Below are 18,804 nucleotides of genomic sequence, written 5' to 3' on the forward strand. Positions count from 1 at the left end.
CAGGCATCTTTGGTAAGTATGTCACGAGAAGGCCATTGATTGTATCATTGCTAGCCACTTTTCAGATGACCACTTCGCCAGCTGCTCATGAGATACGCAGGGTTTTTGAAAAACTGATGAATATGCTAGAGAAAACTTTTCAGAAGGCTTTATGACTACAAAGCCCAACATAATTTCCCATCAGAATTGTTTAAGTGCCCTAATGCTCCTCGTAGAAGTTGTATGTAATGTTGTGCTTTATGCCATGTCACATATGTAGTGCCTAAGGACAAAAGAGCCTTTCGAATTTAACTTGAGCCAGTGCCTTATGGTTCGCATGTTCAAGCGATTTGTACCAAGCCAAATCAAATTCTTCGGCTATTGAGAGCTGACTAATTATAATGACAGCTCTTGATCTGTATCAATGTCGGCAATGCTAAGGAAATGTTTCAAGGCAAAAAATGAAAACTCTAGGCATATGCTAAAAGCATGAAGAAGCCCAAGGCTTCGCCTACCGGACAAATAAGACTATCCATGATTAACAAAAAAACCTACAGACAGTGATGGAGGGGTTTGAAAGGATTTCACATAAGCATGAAAAACGCTTTTAGTTCTATAACATCGAGACAAATGAGACCTGTCAACAGTGTAATTCCTAAACCTATGCAAGTAAAGGAGTCCGGAATGAAACATTAATGTCAAAATACATGATTCAAGGCTAGGCGCTTGCGTCGAATTACTATATGAAATCTGCACAGAAGGCTCTAACTTGAGACAACCCAACAGAGAATCTAAATCATATCTTCTATTGGTGTCCAGCTGTTATACTGTTTGGCCTCTATAGAGCAATAAGACAATTCACGTATGCTTTAGACTTGCCGTATCGGTATTTAGGCACAGCCTGTTTCGCTAGTCACGACATATCCATTAGATGCTACTGATTCGGCTAAAAAACCTCGCCGGTCTAAAGGCTTGGAAGACAAAGTTCACGAGGTCATTAAGCCCATCTTCGTTCGTAGACCTTGTCCGTCCCAGGACGTGGGCTACACTTTCGAAAAAAAAGAGCAATCTTGGCTGAATGCCTGCAAACAAAATAGGATCACTAAATTTGCAGTTCTACTATTGAAATACAGCATAGTACCTGTTTCAGCCTGCTTTGGTTATGATTACAAGTTTGAGAAGAACAGCTTGAAGCATGAAAACTACGAGTTCAACCTTTGATGTTTTTCTTTTACAGCCCGCATTGGCTCTGCAAGCAGATGCGGAACGACACAACCTATGTGAATTTCCTTTTCTTGCAGTCCCATGCACTTTTATTCCGTAGTCCAGATGGGTAATGAATGATGTTTCATACATACAACACCTGGGAATAGGTCTGAACAAGTGTTAAAATTGGTGACTTGGTCATGGGTTGTGATGTTGACATCTTTTCAACAAATGACTAAGGTGGAGAATGACATGTCTGCTGATGGTAAATCACAGATATCCTCATAAAATACGAGAGATGGGTATGAACTTAATTACACTTGTTATTAATTACATCCATATAGCATAAGAGGTGGGGGGTGGAGACGAAGGATTGTGTTGAAAATCTTCCCGTATAGCGCTGGAAGTTCCAGACTATAGGGCATCTATAAAGCCTGTGCGGCGAAAGTTGACGGGACCCTAGAAATGAGTGATTCACGTTTTCGCTTTTGGAACATCCGCGTATAAAAGAATTATACGTCAATACTTCCCACCTTCCAGCAGAGTTGTTCATAGTCACCACAGGTACAGCCTGAATCCTATATCTACGCACATGCACATAAACGATAAAGCCCATAACTCTTACCAGGGCTATGCAGATTTCCGTCATGACTAGGTTTTTCTCAACCCTTACACATGGTAGTTTTTTATGGTGATGAAATGTTTCATACCCTGGTGCAAACCGCGACAGTAAGATATATGCTCTACAGCAGATGGATTCCATTTATTATTATCAACTGTGAATAATTATTTGCTCGGTATGTATCAACAAATGCTACGTCCAACCTTGATTTTCATTCGATTGTAAGTTACAAGTGGGTAACTATAACTGTGAGCCAGTGCATCATGCCGCAACATGGATCGTATTACAAGACGTACAGTTCGAAGAGATGGAAAAATTACAAAAGCAGATCCATACTTGGACTGTACACTTAGCTGTTTTTTGTATTCAAAAAAAATATCTGGCTTTGAGGACACAGAGTTGATATGTTCAATACAACATGCTGCCCTATTCAAAACCGACTACGTGCTGCAGTTATTCTTTTTAAACTGCCACAACTTGGGATGCTGTTATAACCTTCCGAGGAAAATAATAATGGAATACTCATTGACTACATACAGTAGCTATGTATGAATATAGATTTTCTCTTCTAATTATGTCGTTGCCACAATTTTAACTGGCAAAATACAGTAATTCGAAGGAGAATCACGCAGTCAATCACCTTAGGGACCACTTAACCTCTCTTGCAAGTGTATGCCTTAGTTACTGAGCCGCTAGAGAAATGAGATGCAGCAAACCAATGACCGTGTTACAACCCACTCGCCACTCAGATATAGCGATCACTCGCCCAGATATGAATAGAATACTTCAGGTTCATTTGTCTTAGCTGAATCATAGAAGTATGACTTTCTATTAGAGTTCTACAGTTGATTTGTGCTCGAATCTCGTTCACGATTTATCTTCATCGTCCAAAGACAAGATAGCGACTAACTTCCATTACGTGTCAAGCCCATGTCCCATGTCCAAAATTGCAGCCAAGTATAAATTGGGTTTACTCCACCACATCTTCTGTGTTCCTACCACTTGTCCCATGTGTCCCCTTTTGGGACATTTCTCTTTTTTCTTTTTTTTTTTTTGTTTCAAAGCCAACGTTTCTTTTTCAACTTTGCAATTACATATGCATATGCACGGATATGTGTGTACATGTATAGACATGCAAAATGCATATAGAAAAGAGAGTTTCCCAACTTCTTACATGAAGAGTTCCTCCCTGTTACTCCTCTCTGTGTATGATCGAAATAACGTATTTATAACCTGAGCCTTTCCCGTTCTACCAGACTTCAAGTTTCGGAATAACTATTTCCAACAGCGAACATCAACACATACAAGACAACAAATCACAACATGAATACTATTGAAAAGAAACCTACGCTTCCTCCCTTGGCGGATATCATGCGAGTTCCTTTTGGACAGCAACCAATGGCGGTGCCAGTTGAGCCCTCAAGACCAAAAGTGATGAACGTCACTGTATCATCGCCTCCTTCACTCACGGTGCAATCGAGCCCAAGAAAGCAACAGAAGTGTACCTGCAAAGCTGATGGATCTCACATTCCAAGACCACGTAATGCGTTCATTCTCTTTCGCCAACAATACCATCAGAGAGTTTTGGACGAGGGCGATATGATTAAGACGAATCCAGATGTTTCTCGTGAACTTGGACGTCGCTGGAGAGATCTATCTCCTAAGGAGAAGGAACACTGGAACAAGTTGGCTGAAGAAGAGAAGAAGCGTCACGCTGAGAAATACCCTGGTTACCGTTATGTTCCACGTCGTTTTGGCAAGAAGGGTTCTTGCCCACACTGCAAGGCAAAATCACGCAGAACCACTACGAACGCCATGGCTTCATCCACATCCCCAAATTTGCCAAACTCATCGACTGGATTGGTGAGTCCTATCTCTGTTAGTCCAAAGAGTCCAATGACCAGTGACGAACATGCTGTTGCTCAGAGCTTTCTCTCCCTACGGAACCAGGGTCAAGATCACATTGTATATCCCTCACAGCAGCAACAGCGTCAACAGCATCATCAACAACAACAACAGCAACACTACGCTCAATATCACCAACAACAGTTGCACAATGCACCACAACAGTATCAATACCAACCACAACATCATATTCCAGTGTACCACCAGCCAGTGGGACCAGCTCGCCATACACACCACCAACCTCCAGCACAGTCTGTTGGATACATAGTTGGTCAATCTCACTCTCCGCAACCTTTGTACCAACAACAGTACACGTTACCTCCTGTTCCATTCAACCAGCCATTCCAAACAAAGCTTCCCTCACTTAAACCATACTCTGTTGGGCGTGAGTTGCCAGTCCCAGTCCCTTCAACGTCGAGTCTGGCGAGCTTGTTGAACTAGAGAACTTTACACCGCAAGATCCTACCAGTTATATTTCTGTGATACAGTTACGACATTCATACACACATGCACATTTTACATCATGAACTTGACCTGTTCATCTAGAGATTTCACATTCACATGAGATAGGAGTTCCTTTTTCTTGTTTCATTGGACGGCAGTCGGAATATCTCTATAATAGCCAATGGCTGATCTTTGAAATATTGCGCTTGAGGATTCTACACACATCCGAGCTTACGAAATTCAAACTTTACCGAAAGCATCGTCTTCGTTTATCGATGTTACACGGATATCCACGTTGTTTATGAACATGCATTTATGCCTTTTAATTCGAATTAATTTGGGAAAGATCTGGACCAACCCTTGTAGTGTATAAAGATTACAAATAGTTCTTTGTTTTCATTTCGGATGGTAATCATGTATAATGTAAAGGCATGACCCGTTATTCGTCTAGGAAGTACAGTTTGATTACAGTTGAGCCAGTTAGTTTTTACATTTGCTGGCTGGCTTGTCTCATTCGATTCTGTATTATGAATCAGTGGGAATTTGTACAAATCTACATGCATTGTGTCCAATTCGGACGTTGGAGATTAGATGTGGAAGAGCTCATCCGGGACAGATATTCTCACTATGGACCATAGTTGTACGTTCTTTGTCCGAATGTACATCCCTGTATTTACACATTCAAGTACAACTTGATTCCAGTTTCCCACACCGTCAATAACGTGGAATTGGAACTTGCAAAGTGCCTAAAACACACCGAAACATAGGACAATAGTGCAAGAGAATGTGTACAATGGCCTTCCAGCTGTAACACTGTACGTGTGTACGACAATCTCGAGCATACGAATAGAGATCGTCCCTGACGAAGCATCTCTCCTTGTTTCCTTCCAAACAAAACAAATCAAGACAAACCCTTGAACCCTGGCAAATGCTGATTCGTATGTGTCTAATGGGACATAAGCCAAATATGACCGAAAACATCTCCACGCATGTAGCAGGGTGTGTTTAACTCTTTGAACCTTTCGAAAGCGAAAGGGCTTACCAACTTGTTGATCCTGCGTATACATTGTTCACTTCATACCCATCTTACAGGGAAAGCGTTTGGTTAATTATTCCAATCCCGGTGCATGGCATGTACATTGTCCATGTAAAACCTTTCCCAGTTTCCCTAGTTCTTATATAAATACGCTTAACCAATTATTAATTATCAAGAATTATGAAAACAAGTTACGACACATCATGGCGCACATGGTCGTAACTCAACCACTAACACGCTCATTCACAGTACATAGTACGATCGGCTTCCAGCGTATCTACACAGCCCATGTCACTTGCTGGGGCCAGTGCGAATCATCTCATTCGCACGAGACATTGGAGTACAATGGTAAGCATATGCAAAAACAACGTACAAGCTGGAACTGTACTTAATTCTAGTTTATCCGCAACTTCTCCTCTTCAGTGCGGCCTGACGATTCCACGGCACTTCATCTACGCCATTTATCAATATAAGCAGTTGTATAGGCTAAGACGTCTACGATAAAATCGCCATAGAATGGTATCGGCTTCGGCATCTGTGGCAACTCTGAGCCTCATCACCACCACGACTCCCTCCTAAAGAGTCTTGAAACAAAACCACAGTTTCCAGTATGGCTTCTGGTACAGAGACCCATGTAGCCCACCACAGCGTATACGCACTCACGAGCCTTACAACCAACTTGTCCGCTGCATGTGAGGCAACCATGGGTTTTTGGGTTTTGGGGCAACGGTTGTAGCACACCCTCATGGCTTTACATAGGGCTGCCAAAGTACACTCGGTACAAGTGGCTGTTGCAAGAGAGTCTGCGTGCTACAACGTATCACCATGTAGCACCACGGTGATCGGAATTGTGTTTCCCTTAGTGATATGTACTATGTACGGGATTTGTTGGGAATAGTGGAACAGCCCTACCAATGCTCATCAGCTTGCGTGAGCTCGTATAAATCTGTGCCCACCAAGAAAAAGTCGTTCGATCAGCACTTTGGTTGAGTTACTGAAATGGTATCCACTTTGATTAGGCTTTGCATCTCCTAGCACCACATTCTGGATTCCATATGGAACGGCGTGGGATGTGAGACTTTATCCATGCAACAACGCCACGTCTCCCAGCAACTGAGCTAGCATCAATTGAAGAGCTCCAGTGGACAGAGTAAGCGGTCAGAGTGCTGATTTCACAGGATGTGAGCCGGGAGTCGGGATATGGGCATTTTTTGAAACAAGGTTATATGAATCACATATGTACTGTAAACTGTAGAAGCGTAATCTGGTGTCATGACGAAGCGTTCTTCTTATTGTGTGGTGAGGTTCTTTGGAAGGGGAAGGCGAAGGGGGCGTGGAGAGGGAGACGAGCCAATGCTGGACACGGCCAGGTGGTGCTAAGGTACCGGCAGGTCCTAATGTGGGTAGATCAATTATAGGGGGAGCGTTATGGGAAGGCGGTGTGAATTGGGCTGTAGCCACTGCCTGGGTTTCAACTTGATCCTTTGCAGTTGTTGACAAAGAGCACGTTCCAGTGGGCACCTCGATCTCACCAGCAGCGGCCTCTATAGAGTGATCACGCTGGCCCAAGCTTTCAGAAGCGTGTTATGGTTTTACAGAATTTGAATAATGGGCATACTGGCCATACGGAGCTTCGTGCTAACGCAGCCAAATGGGTGCACCAGAAGTGGCTCCAAAGTAGTCAAGAGTGATGATCCAGTCCAGTACTAGTGATCGTACGCAGCATATGCTCTATGCCATATGCTGTATGTCATAAGCCCAGCATAGCGTGGTGCCTAACTGTCCGCTACTCGAGCACTCGTCTCCTAATATCACTTCGACGATGAGTCCACTGCCTACAGCAGGCGACGGCGAAGTTCGAACCCCTGACACCAGGGCGTGGTATAAACGGAAGCCTCGCCAAAGCGAGGAACAAAAGGCCACCGTGTAACCGGGGCAATCGCTTAGTTGCTAATTTTACCATACCGCTTCCAGTGGTTCAATACCCCCAGGAATTTGGTAATAGAAGTCGTGAGAACAGGGCTTTTTCCAAGATGAAATAGCCTCCAATGACGAGAACACAACCACGTTCGACTGCAGCTTACCCACCTTTCTGTCCAAGCTGTTAGCTTTAGTCAATTGAAGGGGCTCGTTCCATACACACACAGAGAGGTAGAGAGGTAGAGAAGATGGTGATGTTTCCTGCTAGGAGGATTGCAAGACGTGGCACGGTGTTGATCCTGCTGGTTATATCGGTGGTTACCGTGCTCAGCGCGTTCAGCCATGAAACCGTGAAGCAACGGGTTGTTCCCCCGAGCATGGACTGGATTGCCAACTACACGTCCTCCTTCTACGAGGGGATTGCCGGCGGGCTTGCTGGTGGCTCATCCACTGGTGGATCAGTGGCCGCTGCTGGTGACGTTGAAGCGTTGATGACGCCGGCTTTTCCAGAAGACAGCTCAAGAACCTCTGGCCAGGTGCTGAAGGAGAATAAGAACTATGTCTCCTCGCTGCTCTCACAAAGGATTGACGAGCCAAAGGGCCTCAAACTGACCAGGCCTGGGGACGCGGAGTATCAACTGACAAACGCAACGTTTGTATCGCTGGTGAGAAACAGTGAATTGCATGGCATCGTGAAGACAATCAAACAGATTGAAGAGACCTTCAACGACAAGTTCCACTATCCGTATGTGTTCCTGAACGACCGTCCATTCAACGAGAAGTTTATACAGAAGGTTCGTTCTGCTACCAAGTCTGAGTGCTTCTTTGAGCTGGTTCCCGCAGAGGTCTGGGGGAAGCCTTCCAGCATTGACCCTGCAAGAGAGGAGGAGGGAATCAAGCACCTGGAAGAGAAGGGAGTTGGCTATGCCAACAAGGAGTCGTACCACAACATGTGTCGTTTCTACTCTGGAGGGTTTTACAACCATCCAAAATTACAGGAGTATCGCTACTATTGGCGACTGGAGCCAAGTACAGATTACTTCTGCGATATAGACTATGACGTTTTCAAGTTCATGGAGGATAATGACAAGGTGTATGGATTCGTGCTGAATCTATACGACTCACCAGACTCTGTTCAGAGCTTGTGGCCTACGACGTTGGAGTTCCTTAAAGAGAACCCTCAGTACCTTCATAAGAACAGTGCAACCACTTGGTTGAGGGAGAACTTACAGAAGCCTGACAACTATCAGACTGCAAAGGGCTATTCAACATGCCATTTCTGGAGCAATTTTGAAGTTGGCGATATGGACTTCTATAGAGGCGAAGCATATAGCAAATGGATGGAGCATTTGGAAAGATCTGGTGGATTTTACTATGAAAGATGGGGTGATGCACCTGTACATAGCGTTGGACTGGCCCTATTTGCTGACAAGTCAAAGATCCATTGGTTTAGAGACATTGGTTACCAACATTTCCCCTACATGAATTGTCCCTCTAGCGACAAATGCCATGGCAAATGTGCCAGTGGGAAGTTCTCACAGTTTGATAACCTGAACAGTGAGAATTGCATGGCAACCTGGGCTAAATATGAAATGACTCCAAAGGAGCTGCAATACTATTAGACACGTTTGAATGAGTACAAAGGAAAAGAGTAGAAACGGCAACGCTGTAGACACATCCATTAACATCTAGCTAAGGAACTCAGAGGCCAGTTCCAAGTCGTCTGCGTTGAGGAAATCAGAACCGACAGCCAGTATCTGGGACCACACTTGGTTTCTCTTCTCCACTGGCCACCATGGGACGTCCCACAGTCTCGTCATTATCCCCATGGAGTGTGCCTTGGTCACAGTCTCGTTTAAAAGGCCCAACTGGGACTCGTTCAGGCCCTTGATGTCAATCTGATCAGCTCCGTCAACTCCAATGAGCTGTGCCAAAGAACCAGATGCAATCGGGTTCAGAGTGTACGGTGTCGAGTCTGTCAAGTTTGCCAACGGTCCGTCAACAAAGAAGGATCTTGTACTCAACGATGAAACGTACTCTGCTGGTGTGTTACCAGTTCCAATGACCGTGACTGGGCCAGGAACAATATCAGTACCGTTGAACTGGGTTAGCCAACCCTTCTCAAGCAAAGGCTGAAGGGCATTTTCCACGTATGGCCACGTTTCGTTGCCTTTGGTCTTGACATCAATGAACAGGTACAACGTTGCAGAGGACCAAGTGTCAAAGACACCATTTGGCTTCTTTTGCTCGCTGGTGAACTTGTTCTCCGGGTTTGCCTGGCTCAAGATCTGAACCAAGGGGTCAATATACAGCGAAGCAAGCGTTCGCTGTGGGCCCAAAGCAGCCTCGTGGTGCCCGACGTAGAGCACCTCGTCGTCCTCAAAGTGCCAAACATCTGCCTCAACAGACTGGACTCCATACGAGAGCGCCGTGTACAAGGGCACGTCTCGCCAGTAGTCATTATGGGAATGGATTTGCTTCACAAAGATATCCCTTGTGAAGTCAGACTGGTAACGGGTCACTGGTGAGCCCTTCAGCGACGGTAGTAGCTCCTTTATAGGAGGCAATGGCGAGGCAGACGCCATCGCCATCACACACAGCACAGCAATACAAAGCATCATGGTTCGACAGCGTGTTTCAACTGGTACCGTCAACACCTCCAAGCGAGACTCAACGATGTGCGGGAATGACGAGCCCTTTTATACTATCCACCACACCAGCACGGGGAAACAACGTGTGTAGGCCCGGGTTCGAATAGATCAGCGATGCTGTTTTGAGATTATCTACAGGCTCATTTTAGGGGGTGGGGGAGGCAAACGTGGGTTTCCTTGGTGATTTTCGTTGTGACAAGATCACCTGCAGGACGTGCATATTCGGTATGAGGTTTTCGAGGTGGTAACTGGGGTAACAAACCCACGTTCTCCAGCCACGGGAATAGGGGGAAGCTGCTGTTGGACAGATGTGCTGAATCTACGCCAATGTGTGAATGGTGTGAGTTATATGATGTGTGTTATATGGTTATGTGGTGTATGGAGGTGTTATATACATGCTCACGACTCTCAGGCAAAGTACTGGTCTGCCCATCTCTTCAGCAAGAGCTTCTCACTCTCCGCCTTTCTCGGACCTCTAGGTCTATCTCTCGATACCGAACGTGCCGGATCGGTTGTTGTTATCCTTCTGTGCGTTGTGGTGTGCTGTGGACCATCACTTCGGAGGCTCGAGGTGGTGGATGCTGATATTCTCTGTGCAAAGTTATTGCAGAATTGTGAAAGTACGTTGTCGTCCAGTTCTTGTAGTAAGAAGCTCACCTGCTGTAGTTTCACGAGCTGGACGTCGTCGTGTAGGTCCAGGGACTCAATGGAAGCCTTCAATGCCGTTTCAACGCTGTTTCGGGAAATATGGCTCCTGGAGGCATGCACCATTTTGCTGTCACTGTTAGATACAGAGATGGAGTTCATGTTGAGAACATTGCTATTCTCCTGTAGCACACCGTACTTCTTGAGTGGGCTCTTCTTGGTGATTATGACCTCCGACTCTGAAACGTTGGTGCAAGTCTTTTCATTGGAGTCGTCAGGATCATCACCAAAGTCGAACTTGATGTTAGCTTTACACAGCGTGTGCTTGTCACTTGAAGAACCACGCTGGCTCAGTTCCACGGTTGGGACATAGTACTTGGTCCTGTTCTGATCGTCATGTTCTAGATCCCAGATTTGTTGCCTCTTGATCAAGTCCTTCAGGCTGGAGCTCTTACCAGCGGACTGTATGAATTTACTGAGTTTTAGCAGCCTCTTTGCACTTGGCCTCTTGTTTGGATTACGTTGAAGGCATGCTGCAACGAACTGTTTGAACTCAGGAGACCAATCGTCACCTTCCAATCTCGGAGGATCGTGCTTTGGGATCTGGAACAGAACTTTCATCGGTGGGATATTCGACAACGGTGGCTTACCAGTGGCAAGCTCAATCGCGGTGATACCCAAGGACCATATGTCGGCCTTGCAATTGTAGTCTTCTTCCAATATCACCTCTGGTGACATCCAGTAGGGCGAGCCGACAAAGGTCCTTCTTCTCGACAAGTTGCTGGATAGCTGTGTCGAGACACCGAAGTCTGCGATCTTCACGTCTCCCTGTGAGTTCAGAAGGATGTTTGCTGCCTTAACATCACGATGTATCCTATCCTTCTCATGGAGATAGGCCAAGGCCTCCAACAGCTCTCTCAGCAGAATGGCAATGTACTTTTCCTTGAAAGGACCAGGCCGGAGCAAATCACTACAGCTTCCACCGTCCATGTACTCCATAATGATCCAAAGTTTATACCCCTTCACGAAGCATCCGTGGTACTTGGTGATCTGCTTCAGATGACACTGGCTCAAGATGTTGATCTCCTTCTGGAGATCCTGGAAGCTGTCTGTGCTTTCCAAATCCACTTGCTTTATGGCCACTGGTGTCTTGGTCACACGGTCCAGCCCACGGTACACAACGCCGAACCCACCTTTGCCAATTTGCTCGTACACTTCGAACTGATTTGCACTGAGATATCTCATTCCTCCTGTGCAGTTATGTCCACTATTACTATAGCCCTTGTTGGAGCAGCCAGAAGACCAATTGTATTCGTTACATGAAATTTCGGAACTGGTGGGAATCTCGACGCTAATTATGTGTCAAAATTAGCAATTCCAGCTAGTAGGCTCACACGCTGAGCTTGGAACTTGATGAATGGTTTCAGGTCTTAGGGCTCATCGGTATGGCTTCTTAAAAGGGTAAAAGGTAAACACGCGGCGACCGCAAATGGTAACCACAGGAACAGGGAACCATAGCAACCAAAAAATGATCAAAAAACAACAACAACAACAGCAACAGCAACAGCAGCAGAGTGGCCGAATCGGCGTGTTACGTAATCTGCCATCCCACCAACGGGTTTTACACCAACTTCCGCCGCTTGGGTGCTTGGGTGCTTGGGTGCTTGGTGTTTGGGTGTTTCCATAGTTTTTTCCACGCTTTCTTCACGCTCCACCGCCATTTCGAGTACGGACGGAACCGTCGAGACACACAGTTGCAACATCTGTTCACCAGCAACGCCGTATTATGGCCCTTCTAAGCAATTCAGAGGTATGTGAGGACATTGTAGGATGGATATTCCAAGCAAGGGAGACTAACATTGCCGCGTTAGTTCCTCCAAGCAGCAGCAAAGCTGTTTGCAAGTGCGCAAGAGACGAGATCGTCGTTGTATATAACGCAAAAGCGTCTCAATGTTGAGGACCCGGTAGAAGACGAGGACTCGAAGAGCCAGGTGTCCCAGTTCCTGTCGCAGCCACCGTTACTGGCGGTCTCGAAGATAACGAAGCCTACAAAGACGTATCCAATTCTGATAAGAATCACAGACGGTGCGAAGGATAAGTCCAAGAAGCAGAAGATCTCAACGCAGGTGGAGCCTGAGCATCTGAGCAAGTTCTGGAGGGAGTACTCGTCTGTGGTGAAATCCGGGGCTACAGGGCTGAAGAAGAAAGAGAAGGGTAAGAAGAAGAAGAAATCTGCGAAATGATTGTTGATAACGATTTGTAAGTGTGGGACAAGTGCTTTAATCTAATCATTCATTTCCATGATGAGATTACCGTTGGGCCAAACCGTTGGTTCATCTTTAATATGAATCGTCGTAGAGCTCTGCAGCTCTGAGCGTGGCATAGGCGTGATCAATTTGAATGGATAAATATACGTGAATCCCTGTGGTTTGGAGACACTAGAAGACACATCTTGTCCTATTAATCCTCGGGAGTGGCATTGAACAAAGGCATAGATCTCCTCAAGAGGTGAGTCCCTTGGGAATCTTCTCGAGATTCTCTCTCCGTTGGTCAACTTGATGGCTATTCTTGCGTACTGTCCCTTTTGTTCAACGGGAACCTCCGGTAGTAGTTGTGTAGCCCTCCATCTGAGCCATTGCTGTTCATTTTGTTCCCTTTGCTGTTCTTGTCGTCTCTGTTCTGCAATCATACGATCACGCTGTAACGATGCCTGGTATGCCTGATCCTGCTGTTCCCTAATGACCCTTGATAGCTCGTTCTGCTGCCTCTCTGTCCGTATGCTTATAAGAGTAGGCTCTAGCCTCTCCACCTGGCTCGATAGCTTATCAACAAGCTTGTCTGCACTGATGTTGCCTTGAACTTTGCACACGACAGAAAGCGTTGGAGCAAACGTCGTAGTACCTTCCGGCGTCTCCTGAGAGTTAGTCTTCAACGATAAGAGGCATACAAATGGATACCTCGTGGCACCAACGGCATTGGCAACTTGATACGCTTCACTGCCCAACACATTCCCACCCCAGATGAGGAAATCGTGCTCCTTCACAAAGTCCAGCACCCTCTGATTGAGCAGCGTGTCTTCAACAAAGCCACGCGTATCGTCATGCTCATCACTATGGAGGTAGATCATCAGGAACCTTGCGTCTCTCTTCGCAACATAAAGCGCAGAGGTGTAACCACCTTCGTAGAAGTCCAACTTCGACTCATCATTTCCGTAGAAGACGTTCATTTCTCCAATGAAGTTCCGTGCAATCTGAACAGGGTCCACGCCCTTGGGCTCCGACCTGGAGCCTTGTCGTCTATGGGAATACCTCGCAGTCAACGTCTTCACCATGGGGAACAGCTTGGACACCACAATCAACACCGTCACTGACACCTTCTGCAGCAGAACCAGCGGCACATACAGCATCATTTGAAGCATATACACCACCTTTGACCGTCCACTCAGCCCCATGAAGTTCTCTGCCGACGCCAGCTCATTCGTGGACACTGGTAGATATTGGCCATGGTGTGCACCCCATTCCTGCAATCTGGCCCTCACGTTCTCCAACAACCCACGAGGCCTCTCATGAACAGACAACTCATCACCAGGGAACCCGCCTGGCACGGTGGCTGCACCGCCTAGGGCCTGAGCACGCCTCGAGTTCTCGTTCAGCTGTTCATTGGCCCTTGTATTCCCTTCAAAGTAGAGGATTATTGCCCTCTCCAAGTCCCAGTCACATTGGCTCAGGAACCGTATCGCGGTGTTTGGCTCATCCGTATAGCTCGTGATCGAGATGAACTGGTGCACGAGCTCTTGCTCGTGCTCCGTCAGCGTGTCCATCGTTGCGCTGTGCTGGCAGTGGAGGCTCTATGTGACGATGTTGATGTTTGTTGATGTTGTTGTTGTGTGCTTTTTAGCGGCGTTTCCCGGGCGAGCCGCCCTGCTACCCGCGAGCCTACGGGCTACAACAGCGTGTACTGACAACATTGGCCATTACTATACCTGTCAACTTACATAGTACGACTTCATCTTATTGGCGAAGCCCTCTGGAAGGGCAAACACCGGGTTGATTGGCTTGAGACGGTCGGTGGCGTCAACTTTCAGAGCCGTTTCCCCCACTGGCTGTGAAGCTATGCTGTACACCATTGAATCCACGCCAGTGAACTGCTCATCACCAAGGGAGAACTTGTTCTGGATCACCGCTAGCCCTGAGAGGACGTAGTTGCTATGGTAGAAGTCTGCATTCTTGGAGGGCTTGTCCTTGAGGCCACCGAAGCGCTCGTTCTGACAACAGCACAGGATGTAGTTGTTGAGAGAGGCTCTGTTGATAGTCTCATCTTGGATGAAGATGTCCAAGATTGCGGTGAGCCCACCGACCCAGAAGCTATAGCAGCCGTCCACCAGCTTGTTCGTGCGCCCACAGAACCCTCCTTCTAGTGGCATCTGTCTCGACACGATCCAATGGCTCAGTTTGGCCAGGTTGACGCTTCCAAAGGCTGCCTTGCCCAGGATCAGGAGAGCACCAACGGCACAGTAGGTGTATCCACCGTGGGCTTCGTCCCATGGAACGCCTCCGAACCCTCCTTCGTGTGTCTGGCAGCTCCATAGCCATTCTGCAGTGCCTTCAACGAGCTCAGGTGTGATGATGTCCAGCAATGAGGCCACAACAAGTGCACAGTATACGGCTCTTGTATCAACCTCGCCTCCAGAATGCATAACAAATGAACCATCTTGTTGTTTGAGGGTGAGGAGCCACCTATACATCCCTTGACGATCGACAAGAGACCATGAATCTTCATCTCCAGCTAAACACAGTGCCAGTATAGAGGCGTATGTAGCAGCAACGTGTGGAAGTTGTCCCAGGCCGCCACCGAACCCACCACGCGGATCCTGGAACGAGAGTAGCTTCTTTACAGTTGAAGCCTTTAGCTCCTTATCAATGTCATAGCCCATGAGGCTCAAGGCGTTGCAGCTCCAGTAAATCATCCATGGTTGTGAAGCGTCCAGAGCCTGGAAGACGTGAGGTACTGGTCCCAGTACCATCTTCAAATACTTGATGTGTTTGTCTCTGAACAGATGTGCCACATCACCACTTTCAAGCCATTGGTCATAGATGGCCTTAACCTGCTCCTCAACCTCTTTCTGGCTGTAGACGGTATCTGTGAACAGCTGGTCGTCCAACGATGGCGAGCCACTATCAACCTGACGTGCCATTGTATCGAATTGTAAGTAAGACCACGATGTAGACTCTTCTTGATCTACTTCTCGAACGGTTGGCTTCGGTGGTCTACTACCAACCAGCTTGGTGATGTATGGGAGTGACATGTCTCTTATAGGTCCACCAGTTCAACAGGATGAGCAGTTGAGGCTGTAGGGTGGTTGGCACCATTGTTCTCTACCGATGGGGGAATAATCTTTCGAGGCCGATGAGCTTCATCGGTTATGTTATGTTATGTTATATAATTATAATATAATTATAATATAATATTATTTGTCGTAATATAATATAATATAATATTATTCTCATAACCATCCTCGTCAGATACCTGCCTTCCTCTAACATTAGAATGATACTTATATCTCGTATATGACTTTATAATTATGTATTATTAGTAGTAAACAAAGGGCTAATGTTGACACACCCATTCGGCAAACACACAGAGAGATGTACCGGTGTCGATGCTGACCAGGCCTCTCCATATACCAGTTTCATTGCACTTGATGGGGAGATCCCAGGTTCCAAACGGCGTGGTGTCGTCCTTTTTAACGAATTTATGAATCTTTCCACTTGGTGATTGTAATGCTATCTTTGTTCTGCCACTTGGATTTATCCCCTTTGATGGATGTTGCAAGATGCTGAAGACGTACTCTGCGCCGTACGCCAGGTTGAGGTTCTGAGGTTGTTTGATGTACAGATCGTTGAGCTGTGAATGAACAGTTGGATAACGAATGACAAAGTCCAAAGGTCTGAAATCTCCAGAATGAGTGATTGGAATGACCATGGACAAAGGATGGATGTTCTGTAGTGATTTCTGAACACCTCTTAACCCGGAGAAGATATTCACAAATCCCACGCTGCTGTTTGCTGGTAGGTGTCCTTTGATCTTACAGTATCTTTCATTATGTTTCCAATACACCTGTGCCAACGTGTTCACTGCTTCGGATTTCGTTGTAATGATGGCGTTGACTTCGATGTCCTTGGGGATCTTAAGGTCAACCTCAAAGATCTCAAACCCTTCAAGTCTCGTCAGGGCATTGCTGAACTTGTGGATCATCAACCCATTCTTGAAAAAGGATGGGAAACAAGGTGGTAATGCCAATGCAGCCATAGGGTCAATCGGTGGAATAATGTGCTGGTGCTCATACTTATCTGGGATGTGTGTATAGATGAGATTTAGAGGCTCTGCAAGGAAGTAGAAGGATTCGTTCGACTCCTCAGTCTTGTTCGGCAAGATATCGTAGATTGGGTTGGCAAGATTGCCCATAGAGACGTCGATCAGTCTCCATTCACCATTGATCAAAACACCGTTCCAGAAGTGTCTAACGATGGCTCGTGGAGTCTTCAAAGACCCCTCGATCAACTCTGCCTTTAGCCCAATGGAATCGCACATGTATTTGAAAAGATATGCCATCTCAAAGGGAGTCCCTGTCTTGTGATAGAACAGCTCATCAACATTCGTGCCAATGTCCTTATTAGCAGCTGCCTTTGTTTCCTTGATGGTGAAGCTTTCCGCACACAGCACAAACAAGGCTCTTAGATATTCCAGCTTACTAGAGAACTTCATGGCAAATTCATTGGTGATGAAGGCATCAGGTGACATGATATTGGTTTGTACTTTCAACTGACGGACAAAGCTGTCAACGTGCTTGAGGCTGATAGAGTCCAAGTCCATCTTGTGATCAGTCTCAATGCACTCGTTGCTGTTGATCGTAGAGAGCTGCTTATGGGGCTCTAAGATGATGTATCCTTCATTCTCTCTAACCCTTTTCTCCCTCACCTGGCGTTCTTTGGCACTAAGCGAGTTGGCCCTGTTGAGATCGATCTTAAATTCAATCCACGAGTTCATCTTCTCATCGTTGACTGCCAAATCGTTAACAGTCCTTGTCATTTGCTCCATAGAAGGCAACGGCGGTGCATCCTTTGTAGAAAAGAACTTCTTGAGGATTCCACCAGAGTGTTTAATCTTCTTGTCATCAACAAGCAGATTATTACCACTCGCACTGGTATTCAAGGACTGCGACTTGACAGATGCCCTCTGCTGCTCTTCCCACTTGTGTCTTGAATATGAGCCTGCACTGGTGGCACTGAAATCACTCATGGCGAAAGTACTCTGGCTTGAGCTTTGAGAATCAGTGAAGTATGAACCGTTGGAGTAACTAAAGACATTTGAACACTGGGAGCCAGACGCAGATTTGGACTGGTTTAACGTTTCAGGGTCATATGGAAGAACAAACTCCTGTGAAGGCTGCTGGGGCTGTCTTGTGTTGCCACTTCTACTGAAGGAGTCCTTCACTGGTACTTCAGGTGGTGATGCGTGTCTTTGAACCGTGGGCAGGTTCATAGAAGACTTGGACTTCACTGGCACAGAATGTTGTGGGATGGGAGGTGCAGAAGGACCGTAGCTATAGCCTCTGGGTGCTGAAGACTGTGCTGAGGACTGTGCAAATGGAGGAGAAGGCTCCCTGGACCCTCTACGTGGCTGATGCGTGTATCCTCTTTCCAGTGGGAGATGTGTTGGAACTGAACGTGAGTGTGGAAGCTCGTAGTTTGACGAGATGTTGGACGATTGGACGACCTTGTCTGACGATTGTGTAACCTTAGGGTTCTTATAGTACTTCTGGGAAGATTGGAAGCTGAATTGCATCTCAGAGTCGTCCTCCTGCGAGTTCTCACGGTGGATGTCTTGGAGCCTTGTGCTTCGTGCCATCCGTGACTTTGAGTACGACGACTTTGAGTACGGCGACGACGGTGACGTTGATCTGCCATGCGACTTCACGGTGGCTGGCGATCCAGCAGACGGCGTCACTGAGGAGGTCGGTATCGGTACTCTGATGATCTCAACGTAGTTGGAAGGGAAGTTACCGGCCATCTTGTTTCTCCTCAACCGTCCATGCCACCAGTTCCCATCGCCCAGGTCGTCAACTTCGATGATGTCTCCCTCGATAAACCCAAGGTCATCCTCTTCAGAACCGCCCCATGAGTAGATGGTTCTCACTCTGAACGGAACCGGAGGAGGAGGAGAGGTCAGTGTCATTGGCTGGGCTTGCTGACCGTTGTTCTTCAAACGAATGTGTGAAACCTCTCTTGCCTGGGCCAATTGACGCTTGATTTGGAGCTACTTTGCGCTTGAAAGAGAAGAAGGATAAGGAAGGAAGATCTACTTCAGATCTGACTGGTTTTTTCTTGAAGTATCTC

At 46.6% G+C, this 18,804-nt stretch overlaps 8 protein-coding genes across 8 annotated transcripts; 4 read left to right on the forward strand and 4 right to left on the reverse strand.

Moving 5' to 3' along the window:
- The first annotated feature begins 3,090 nt into the window (after nt 1–3,090).
- ROX1 (Rox1p) lies at nt 3,091–4,558 on the forward strand. Its single transcript, XM_020215731.1, has one exon. The coding sequence runs from the start codon at nt 3,131–3,133 to the stop codon at nt 4,151–4,153; it is 1,023 nt and encodes a 340-aa protein (XP_020068533.1). The 5' UTR covers nt 3,091–3,130; the 3' UTR covers nt 4,154–4,558.
- On the forward strand, nt 4,539–4,848 carry CYBJADRAFT_31171 (uncharacterized protein). The gene has a single exon (XM_020217657.1). The coding sequence runs from the start codon at nt 4,588–4,590 to the stop codon at nt 4,792–4,794; it is 207 nt and encodes a 68-aa protein (XP_020068534.1). The 5' UTR covers nt 4,539–4,587; the 3' UTR covers nt 4,795–4,848.
- Nucleotides 4,849–7,603: 2,755 nt separating this feature from the next.
- Nucleotides 7,604–8,734, forward strand: KTR4 (putative mannosyltransferase; the record flags this gene model as incomplete). Its single annotated transcript, XM_020212992.1, has 1 exon — nt 7,604–8,734. The coding sequence occupies one exon, from the start codon at nt 7,604–7,606 to the stop codon at nt 8,732–8,734; it is 1,131 nt and encodes a 376-aa protein (XP_020068535.1).
- A 66-nt stretch (nt 8,735–8,800) lies between these two features.
- On the reverse strand, nt 8,801–9,697 carry CYBJADRAFT_131390 (uncharacterized protein; the record flags this gene model as incomplete). Its single annotated transcript, XM_020212984.1, has 1 exon — nt 8,801–9,697. The coding sequence occupies one exon, from the start codon at nt 9,695–9,697 to the stop codon at nt 8,801–8,803; it is 897 nt and encodes a 298-aa protein (XP_020068536.1).
- Nucleotides 9,698–10,807: 1,110 nt separating this feature from the next.
- Nucleotides 10,808–11,653, reverse strand: CYBJADRAFT_131484 (STE20 family serine/threonine-protein kinase; the record flags this gene model as incomplete). The annotated part of the gene is made up of 1 exon (XM_020212994.1): nt 10,808–11,653. A coding segment is annotated over one exon (846 nt), but the record flags the coding sequence as incomplete, so codon positions are not given.
- A 541-nt stretch (nt 11,654–12,194) lies between these two features.
- Nucleotides 12,195–12,651, forward strand: SRP14 (RNA-binding signal recognition particle subunit SRP14; the record flags this gene model as incomplete). Its single annotated transcript, XM_020216645.1, has 2 exons — nt 12,195–12,218; nt 12,280–12,651. The coding sequence occupies 2 exons, from the start codon at nt 12,195–12,197 to the stop codon at nt 12,649–12,651; spliced, it is 396 nt and encodes a 131-aa protein (XP_020068538.1).
- A 41-nt stretch (nt 12,652–12,692) lies between these two features.
- Nucleotides 12,693–15,713, reverse strand: CYBJADRAFT_164298 (terpenoid cyclases/Protein prenyltransferase; the record flags this gene model as incomplete). The annotated part of the gene is made up of 2 exons (XM_020213844.1): nt 12,693–14,255; nt 14,403–15,713. The coding sequence occupies 2 exons, from the start codon at nt 15,711–15,713 to the stop codon at nt 12,693–12,695; spliced, it is 2,874 nt and encodes a 957-aa protein (XP_020068539.1).
- Nucleotides 15,714–15,922: 209 nt separating this feature from the next.
- Nucleotides 15,923–18,792, reverse strand: CYK3 (Cyk3p). Its single transcript, XM_020215732.1, has one exon. The coding sequence runs from the start codon at nt 18,641–18,643 to the stop codon at nt 16,016–16,018; it is 2,628 nt and encodes an 875-aa protein (XP_020068540.1). The 5' UTR covers nt 18,644–18,792; the 3' UTR covers nt 15,923–16,015.
- Between the last annotated feature and the right edge of the window lie 12 nt (nt 18,793–18,804).

This window comes from Cyberlindnera jadinii (assembly GCF_001661405.1).
Source record: "Cyberlindnera jadinii NRRL Y-1542 unplaced genomic scaffold CYBJAscaffold_16, whole genome shotgun sequence".
NCBI lineage: Eukaryota > Fungi > Ascomycota > Saccharomycetes > Phaffomycetales > Wickerhamomycetaceae > Williopsis > Williopsis jadinii.